Source organism: Bubalus kerabau, chromosome 19 (assembly GCF_029407905.1).
Source record: "Bubalus kerabau isolate K-KA32 ecotype Philippines breed swamp buffalo chromosome 19, PCC_UOA_SB_1v2, whole genome shotgun sequence".
Taxonomy (NCBI): Eukaryota; Metazoa; Chordata; class Mammalia; order Artiodactyla; family Bovidae; genus Bubalus; species Bubalus kerabau.
Window position 1 is genome coordinate 1,962,219 of NC_073642.1, and position 10,035 is coordinate 1,972,253.

Consider the following 10,035-nt stretch of genomic DNA (forward strand, 5'->3'; position numbering starts at 1 on the left):
ACAGTAGTGCCTAAACGTTGGACCTGAAGTAGGTTTGTGCTGGAGGAAACTGCTTGAAAACAATGCTGCTGCTGCTGCTGCTACTGCTGCTGTTGCTGCTGCTAAGTCACTTTAGTCGTGTCCAACTCTGTGCGACCCCATAGACAGCAAGCAGCCCATTTGGCTCCTCTGTCCCTGGGATTCTCCAGGCAAGAATACTGGAGTGGGTTGCCATTTCCTTCTCCAATGCATGAAAGTAAAAAGTGAAAGTGAAGTCTCTCAGCCATGTCCGACTCTTAGCGACTCCATGGACTGCAGCCTACCAGGCTCCTCCGTCCATGGATTTTCCAGGCAAGAGTACTGGAGTGGGGTGCCATTGGAAACAATACATGTCCTTTAAATATGGGCATATGAGCCATGTGGGGCTGGGCCCAAGGCCTGGGATATTTCAAATAAAAGACTGTGGGAGTCTCCAGTTCTCTTCTGCCCATGGCCACAGCCCACTTCAGAACTAGTTTCTTGCCCTGATAGCTCATGTTACACTGCCCAGAATGTGCCTCAGCATTGTAGTGCTGTCAGCAACCTTCCCTTTATCAATTTGCTCCCTGGTGACTGGGTGCTCAGCCCAGCCTGCTTAGGTGGAGGGCTACTTCCCTTCATTCCAGTTGGACACTTTGACACTCATCATCCAGGAGATATCCTGCTGCCCTGCACATTGCTGTGTGCACAAATTGGTCTCAGTCACGTTCCAGACCTGGATGCCCTCAGTGGTGTTTTGGGGAAAGAGGGCTCAGCTGAGCCAAATAATTGGAGATAGGATTAGATATGTATTTTCAGAGACTATGTGAAAGCAACATCAGTGCTTACATTAAAAAAAAAAAATCAGGATAAGTTTTTGAAATATGATGGTTAGATAAAATTCTATGAGAAGAGAGATTTGACTAGTATGGAAAATATTAGATTATTTCTCTCAACACACACTGCCTAGAGTTTGTAGTTATTCAGTCTTAGATAACATTTAAAATCATGGGGTACGATTTTAGTTTCTAATAGTGCATAAGGAATATCTCATTATAAAATGAGAAGATGTGGTTCATGGTGAAAGGACGAGACACAAACACTTTTGCGAGTCACACAGGAGGTGATCTGAAAGCAGACACTGTCCCATGCCGGCTGTACAGCTGGGCAGGTTAGAAGATACTGCCTTTTCTTGAGGAGTAAATAAAGTAAATGTTGCTCAGTTGTGTCCGACTCTTTGCGACCCCATGGACTGTAGCCTACCAGGTTCCTCCAACCATGGGATTTTCCAGGAACGAATACTGGAGTGGGTTGCCATTTCCTTCTCCAGGAGATCTTCCCAACCCAGGGATCAAACCCAGGTCTCCCGCGTTGTAGGCAGATGCTTTACTGTCTGAGCCACCGGGGAAGTCATGTTTGAGGACAAGGAAGATCAAATACCATCTGGAACTGAGCTACCACTCACCTGAATTTCAGGTGCTTAAGAGCCATATGCATTAATGATTACCATACAGAACAACACATATGAAGTCATCATAAAACACTACCTTGAGTAGTGCTAATCTATAAAAAGTAAAAAAGTCAAATAAATATAATTGAGACATGGTGCTGAGAACATACTACAATTAAACATGTAATAGATTTATATTCAGGATTTTTTATGTTTGTGAATTTGTGGACAACCCAATAGCTGTGTTTCAAGTCATTTTCTGTGAAAATTTGGAGGGTTGTCAAAGGAATAATCAATATCCAACACATTTATAGAGAAAAAGAGTGAAAGTGAGCCAAACATTGAAAGAGTTATCATCCTAAACACAAAATTCAACATAAAGGAGAAAAATATAAATTCACCAAGATTTCCTAGATTCATAATGCAGTAACATCATTCTTACATAATTTATCTGAAATTATTGAGCCTTCTACTGCATGATCAGACTATCCTTCAATTTCTTTTTGTTTTCATAAATAAAATGATTTTAATTTTAGTACTTTAATTCCTAGGATAATTAGCTTTGAGTGTTATAAATATTATGAATTCTAAATATCTAAATATCATTGATTATATGCATGTATATAATATACATATAAATATAAATACAAATTCAAATTATTTTGTTTAATTGCACTCTTATTCATGGTCCTTGCTAAATCCTCTTAAGTATAATAGTTTATCAGTAAATTATTCTTAATTTTCTGCTGTCCATGAATAATTTCTTTGCAATTCTAACATTTATTATTTCTTTGCTTACCTTACTGGTGTGGACAAGACTTGTAATAATAGCACATATAGACTTTTTACTTTTCTGTAGATGTAAACTTTAAAAAATTTCATTTATAGAGTTATTTTAAAATAAATATATATCTAACAGATCAATATTTATATTCCTTACTTCAGGTCCTTTCATTTTTGTTAATAAATGTTTTTTTAGAAATATGACCATTTCACATTTTAAAATTTAATAACTAACTTTTTTATGATATCCTCATATAATTTTTAATACCTGTTATTAATGTACTGATACCACTTTTTATATTTCTGATCTTGGTTATTTGAGTCTTCTTCACTTCAGGTTCAAGAATCTTTGCAAAGGATTTTGATTAATTCCCCCTACTTCATATTTGTTTTACTTTAATTAATTTATGATTTTAATTAATTTATGTTTATGATTTACTTCGATCTAATTTCTGTGCTATATTCATATTTTCTCAAATTTTAAAATAAAAATTTGGACATAAAATTTCCTCTGAGAAACTTGTTTTAGCAAACAAAATCTAATACTATGTAAAATGATAATCATACCACAAAAGGTTTATTCTTGGGGAAAAAAAGGGTAAGTTAAACATTGAAAAATCTATCTGCAAATAATCACAATAAAATAAAAAAGAGAAAAATAACATGATCATCTCTTTAAAAGTACAGAAACCTACATGACAAAATTCAGTATACATCAACACTTTATAACTACTTTGTTTACTAATCTAATAAGATGTATGTGCAAAATGACAGCTCAGATGAAATTAAAAACCACCACATGGGCAGAAGGGTAGAGGATTTACCATGAAAGGCTGGCCCAGCACAATACCATACAAAACTGGGTGTAATAAAGAAACAGAAACAAAGAGCCACTGTGAATTAAATCAGAAAGGGGGGGGGGGGGAGGGGAAGCCAGGGTCACAACGGGGACAGAGGCTTATTAAGCCAGCATCAGGACCAGCGAGGTCTGAGGTTTCTGCACAAAGGGAGGGAAAGGCTGGAAACCACAATAACCTAACCCAGCTGAAAGGCACTAAAGCAGCCTCAGACCAGAGGTCTGCTCATGCCTCACTGGCGAAAAGCCTTTCCAACCTAAGCCTGTAAGAATTACCAGAAAACAAAGAGCAGAAGAAAAGAGCTCTTGTTAACACAACTAAATGAATAAAGCTTCCAGAAGCAACAGTTAAGGTACTCAGAATGAAAAATAATTAAAACAAAAACAGATCCACATAGACATAAAATGAAGTGAACAAAGCATTTATAAAATTCATGTGTGATATGGTTCAGAAACAAGATGAATTTTACACAGTGGGAAATTTAAAAAGGCATGATTATGATGTTTTCAATAGACACGTATGAAAAACCAATGAAATGAATGCGTCCGAACGAACACTGTAAAGGATTGATTTAAAACCTCAAAGGGCTGTGATTTCTTCCCTCAGAGGAGCCGCGGGAGGGCGAGAGGCTGCACGCAGCAGAGCAGGAACGGCGAGGCGGACAGCACTGCCGGATGTGAACAAAAGAGAATGCCGGTCACAATTCCAGCCGGACCGACCGTGCACCGACCCAGTGGAGGACTGACGTTGCCGCCACAGGAAGTGTTTGCTGCGCCTGCTCAGAGAAGGAAGTAGGAACACAGGCACAGGAAGCAGGGACTGGGGGAGAGGGAAAACAGACGCACAGCTCCAAAGGAGGAGCCCCGGAGCTAGCTCGTGGCCTCCGGGCCTCAAGCCCGAAAGGAAGACATACCGGGGAAGTTCCGGTACCATTCTGGGGGACTAAAAGCTGCCATGGAAGAGCCTGCAGCTCCCAAAGAACCCCACGAGGCAGCCGGGGCCTCTGGGGGTGCCGAGGCAGCAGGGGGGGGTGCTTCACGGCCCACCCTCCCGGTGCGCCCTGTCTCCCGGTGGTCCTCGGCTCCAGGCCCATCCCCGTTCCGCCCATCACGTCTGAGGCCTGCCCAAGCCTCATGGGGAGGGGCCGGGCCCAGCTGGCTGCAGAGCCGGAGCACTGGCAGCTGGACAAAGCAAGTCGTCTGCAGGTATTATCTTCATGGGCTGTGCAAGGAGGGGGAGAAGTGCCGATACTCCCATGACCTCTCGGGCCGGCAGGCGGCCGCGGAGGGCCCTGGCTCGCAACCCCAGGCCTCTGCAGACAGCGGCCCTAGCACGGCTGCGCACATGGACCCCCTGCCTCAGCAAGTGGCGGAAGCCCCCCCTGCTGCTTCCTCATGCTCCTTGCCTATGATTGGCTCGGCTGGTGAAAGGGGTTTGTTTGAAGCCAAGACAGACAATGCAGGCCTTGAAGCTGCTGGAGGAGCAGGTGTAGAAGGCTGGGAGAATGCCGTTGAATTTGTTCCTGGGCAACCCTACCGGGGCCGCATGGTCCCTTATGTTTCCGAGGCTCCTCTGCAGAGCTCGATGATTGAGAGGGGGCAGATTGTCTTGGGCATGGGGAGGCAGCTTTGCCGTGATGCTATCGCGGGGCAGTGCTTTCGTGGGCAGAGCTGTATTTATCTCCATGGAGATATATGTGATATGTGTGGGCTGCCGGTCTTACACCCCTTGGATGGTGCCCAGAGGGCAGACCATGTAAAGGCCTGCATTGAAGCACACGAAAAGAATATGGAGCTCTCTTTTGCCGTGCAGCGCAGTGCGGACAAAGTGTGTGGCATCTGCATGGAGGTTGTCTATGAGAAAGCCAACCGGAATGATTGCCGCTTTGGCATCCTCTCCAGCTGCAACCACACCTACTGTCTTAAGTGTATCCGCAAGTGGAGAAGTGCCAGACAATTTGGGAGCAGAGTTATCAAGTCCTGCCCTCAGTGCAGGGTCATGTCCACCTTTGTCATTCCCAGTGAGTTCTGGGTGGAGGAGGAAGAAGAGAAGCAGAAACTTATTCAGCAGTACTTGGAGGCTTTGAGTCACAAGACCTGCAGGTATTTTGTTCGAGGCAGGGTCTGCCCATTTGGAGAGAACTGTTTTTACAAACATGTGTATCCTGAGGGCCAGGGAGAGGAGCCTCAGCAGCAGGGTACTGAGGCGTCTGGTACTTGCCATTGGGAACCTTTGGAGCCTCTGCAGGTGGGAGAGGGCAACATGCCCTTTAAAAGCAGTAGAAAAGAGCTTGTCATGCTTTGGCTGGCCAATCTGTTGTGTAAGTGTTTTCACCAGGAGCTATGCGCTCCCCTTCACAGAGGTCTGGTGGGACTTACCTCATTGTGAGCCGGAAGAATATTGCACTTTGAATCTGTGGCATTCTGCTGTGGCATGTTGTCTGGTGTGCTGAGGCTCTGTCATCTGCTCTTGTCTGTGTTTTGTTTATAGACACATCTGTCACTTCCAGGGGCTGCTGAAACCATTTGTATAGAAACATCCATCTGTTTTCTTGACCATTCCCATTTCTGGTCCCCCAGGATTATGGTGTTGCACTGTGTTAAAAAGTAACAAAACATCCTTAAAGTTACTGTTTGGTGAAATTAATATGACTGTCAGTTTATGGTTTATTTTGTCATCTGTTTTTAACAGGATTGACTCAGTTGTAGTCTAGTGTTTACAGAATTTCCACACTCATTTTGAAGCCCCTCAAGAATAAATGTGACAGGGTGAAGGGAGAAGTCTAAACTGAACCAGGAGCTTTTTGCTGCTTCAGTCTTAAGAAATGGACCCTCGTGGGGCTTTATGGTGCAGCTTCAGCATCTCTGTTGTTTACATGTCTGTTCCCTCCCCCATTCCCCTTCAAGTGCATTCTTAACTTGTGATTACCTTGTGGTTTTATGTTTTACTTGACCAGAACCAGGTGCATATGTTTACATGTTTTTATCCTGTTTAACTTGATGTGAAATCATTTATATTTGGAAGTATATATGTAAGAATTATATATACATGCATATTAATGTGTATGAAAGTTATGCATTTGACAATATATATTTAAGGTGTATACTATAATATAATCTTTATTTAATAAAATAAATACTGAGCTGGAAGCTGAAAGGTTGATAGGATTGCTGTTGTGTGAGTGTGAGGTATGTAAATTATTTTTCTGTCCCTTTCACAGGTTTCAGTGATTAGCATCTAATGAAAACAGCTATTTCAATGGCTCTATCTAAATGTAGCAGACACAGATCTTAAAGAATTTACAGAATATGACACTGGTAATTACTGTGATGCCATTAATAGCTTGCTGCTATGTGAGTTCCCATGCAGTTTAGCCACTGTATCATTATTATTTAAAACAACAGTCTTTGACTCAGATACACAGTTCTTTGTATTCAGTATTTTGTGTCATCTATAGACATACCAGAGTAGGGGCTTTTGACAGAAATTTTTGGCATAAAAGTGATAAGATTATAAAAATTAAAGTAGAATAATAAACATTTTTAAATAAGTCATACTGCAATAATGGAAAGACAATAAATGAAATATAGAAAGTAATGAGAACTAAATAATAGTAAATTGGAAAGTTAATAATGCCAATACACCATAATTGTATTAAGTGGAAGTATTTTAAAATCTGAAGATTAGCAGACATAATTAAAATGAAAATGAAACTATATATTGTTAACTACATACTACATACAGTAGAAGAATACATAAACATTATAAGGATGAAAAACTAATCAGAGGTGTTACAACTTTTGAGCATAGAGTTCATTATTAAGGATTAATACACAACTGGAGATACATAAAGTATATAAACATGAAATTATAATTTACCAAGAAGATTAACTATTCCAATTTTCTGTTTAGTATCATAGTATTAGATAAGCAAATAAATTATTGATAAGCTACAAAGTCTTGGTAAACAATTTGAATACTTCTCAATAACTGAACAAGCAAAGAAAGAAACAATCTGGGTTAAATAGCACAGTTTTAACAGTTTACCTAGTTGACATGTATAAAATGCTGTGTATCAACTGCAGAAAGCTCTCCTCCTGCCTAACATAGCTGAAAGTATCCTGGGGACCTGAGTCACAGGGGTGGCAGAATTCCCCAACTGTTTAACAAAGACAGGACAAATTTACAGAGTTTATACTCTTCAAAACAGTAATTTAATTCTCAGAACCACCTTATCAGGTACTGGCTATAATTTTTTATCACCATCATGATGAGATGAATGAGAGAGAGAGATGTTAAATTGCTTGCCTATATAGCTCTGACCTGTAGGCATAAATAAGTGGAACAGCAGCAAATGAACCTCAGGTAGTATATTTCCAGATCATAGGCACCATGCTGCTTCTTGTCCCACATTTATGACTGAGAGCAGGTGGACCCACTTAATATAGCTACTGGAAACACATGTGCAATATTTATGTGTGGAGTCTCATAAACTGCCCGGTGGGACAGAGGTGAGAATAAGTGAGCTACAAAATGTTGGATTTCTGGAGCTTTATCTGTGGGCTGCAGACCCAGTATTTCTTAGTTCACCACTCAGAATGTGCCTCAGCTGCCTGTATTCATAAACTGCCTCTTTCTTATTACATGATTCCCGATTTTGTGGGTGAATATCTCAGCCTATTTCACTGAGGTCTTTGCCATATTCCTTCCCTCTTGATTGTTGTTGTCCAAATAATTCCTCAGTCAATAGGCCCTTGATGCCTGGTTATTACCAGCACCTAGAGTGAGTGATTCTAAAGTGTAAATCCAAATATATTTCCACCTACTAGACTGTCCTAGTCATTCAGGGGAAAGGGGACTTAGATGACCAAGAAACCAAAGAATAGGACCAGATGGAGCAGTCTCAAAGACTGAACTAACCCCAGGGGCTCAAAACATGAGCTCTGTGTGGTGACTGTGCTGTCAAGGAGGACACTTGAAGCCAAGCACAAAAAATTTTGAAAAGTTTGTCCTAATATGCACTATTTAATGTTGTGAAATATCACATTTTGTTCAAATATTTTAAGCCCAAATAATTATATAAAGTTTGATCTTTATATAGCATGTGAAAAGGGTCCATAGAACATAATATGGTTTGGGAGACAAAGGATGACTGTAATCCCGACTGCATCTTACCATCCCTGCAGTCAGGAGCAAGTTATTTAAACTTCCTATACCTCAGTTTCTTTATATGAAAAATGGGTATAACACCATATATTTTTCTAGATTGTTGTGAATGTCAAGTGTAATCTGGACAATGCTTAGGACATATGTGGTATTTTAAAAATAGCATGTATAAAAGTGACATTTGTGTATTTGTGAACCTGAGAAAAGCTTGCACAAGAATTAAAACACCACCAAGTTTTTCTCTTTGATCATCTTTGGAATTTGTCTTAAGGTAACATTATTTTTAAATGATTTTCTTAGAAAATGGTACATTAACTTTATATTCATAATTTCAAAAAGACCAAGTAATATTTTTAGCAAATGTCACTCAGTTGAAACCAAAAATGTGCTATTCAATTCCTAAAAATATAACAAAAATTATGTTATCTCTGACTGATACCTACATGAGGAAAATAAGAAATAAGATTTTTTTTTAAATGAGATTCCCTGTTCTTCATCAGCTCATTCAGGAAGAGATCAAATAACAGGGATATCACCAGGACTGAAGCTGGGTGAAGTGTCCTGAGGGTCTGCCCATAAGGACAAATGAACCACCCCTGCTGCAGTTAGGAACAAAGGAGCCCTTTGCCATACAAAGGTTTGCTCTGTGAGTGATTCAGAGTGTATGCTGCTCCCTCCTCCAGGAGATTCATGGATTCAGCCTCTGGGGCTTGTAGCACACAGAGTGTCATTCTGACCACACAAAGAATGCCTGGGTGAAGCAGATCTGATTTTCTTATGCTCCATTTGTTTAAGTTTGGTGGATGTAAAGACTTAATGAAATGAATATGCTAAAAATGTACCTCATACTCCTTCACTAAGTCAATTTACTGGATCTCAGTGACTTAAAGGGAAAGATTTCTAATTCATATTTGATACCTATAGGTGTTCCATTTTTCACTTTGGCAAATATCTCAGGGGTGTGATTTCTGTTTCCACAGCAAATGCTGAACTACAACCTAAGTATCAAATGAAGTTGAGGTGGGGATGAAAAAAGGGGTACTTGGAAAATAACCCAAAACTGGTAAAAAGAAATAAATTAACACATGTTAGAATTTTTGCCATGAAAAATATTGCATATCACATTTTCTAGAGTTGATCACTAACAAAAATAACTGGCTATTTATTAGATCACAATGAAACTGTCAATTAAATTGAAAAAATAGTAGTACAGACAACGGTCTCTGATTCAAGACAAGAAAATAAACCACTACTGCTGCTGCTTCTGCTAAGTCACTTCAGTCATGTCCGACTCTTAGCGACCCCCTGGACTGCAGCCTACCAGGCTTCTCTGTCCATGGGATTTTCCAGGCAAGAGTACTGGAGTGGGGTACCACTGGCTACTCTGAAACCACTATTATATAGAGATTTTTAAAATACCTCTCTCAAAAGTAATTTGATGAAAGAATAAATTTAAAATCATCTAGAATGGCAGAATAAGATAATGAAAATGTATGCATACTATAATCTATGGAATAGTGCTGAATCTGCACTCAGAGTAAAAATAATGTTAAATACCAATATAAAATGTCTAGAAATACAGTTTACATAATTGATTAGGTATGCAAATCTGTAAGTTTTAAGGAAACTACAACATTCAGATGCACACACACAACACTGGTAAGCAGAAGGAATTAAGAATGATTAAAGCAAAAAAATAAAATGCAAATATATAAGCTGTTTTTTTTTTAAGAAAAATCAATAAACAGATAAACCATTAATGTAATTAAAAAAAAAGAAGGA

General features: G+C 39.7%; 1 protein-coding gene across 2 annotated transcripts; it reads left to right on the forward strand.

The window, feature by feature from the left end:
* The first annotated feature begins 3,920 nt into the window (after positions 1-3,920).
* On the forward strand, positions 3,921-6,233 carry MKRN3 (makorin ring finger protein 3). Of its 2 annotated transcripts, XM_055556408.1 has the most exons (2): positions 3,921-5,189; positions 5,779-6,233. In XM_055556408.1, the coding sequence occupies exons 1-2, from the start codon at positions 4,042-4,044 to the stop codon at positions 5,798-5,800; spliced, it is 1,170 nt and encodes a 389-aa protein (XP_055412383.1). In that variant the 5' UTR covers positions 3,921-4,041; the 3' UTR covers positions 5,801-6,233. The 2 variants fall into 2 exon arrangements, with proteins under 2 accessions (XP_055412383.1, XP_055412382.1); XM_055556407.1 differs by having other exon boundaries at positions 3,921-6,233.
* The last annotated feature ends 3,802 nt before the right edge of the window (positions 6,234-10,035 follow it).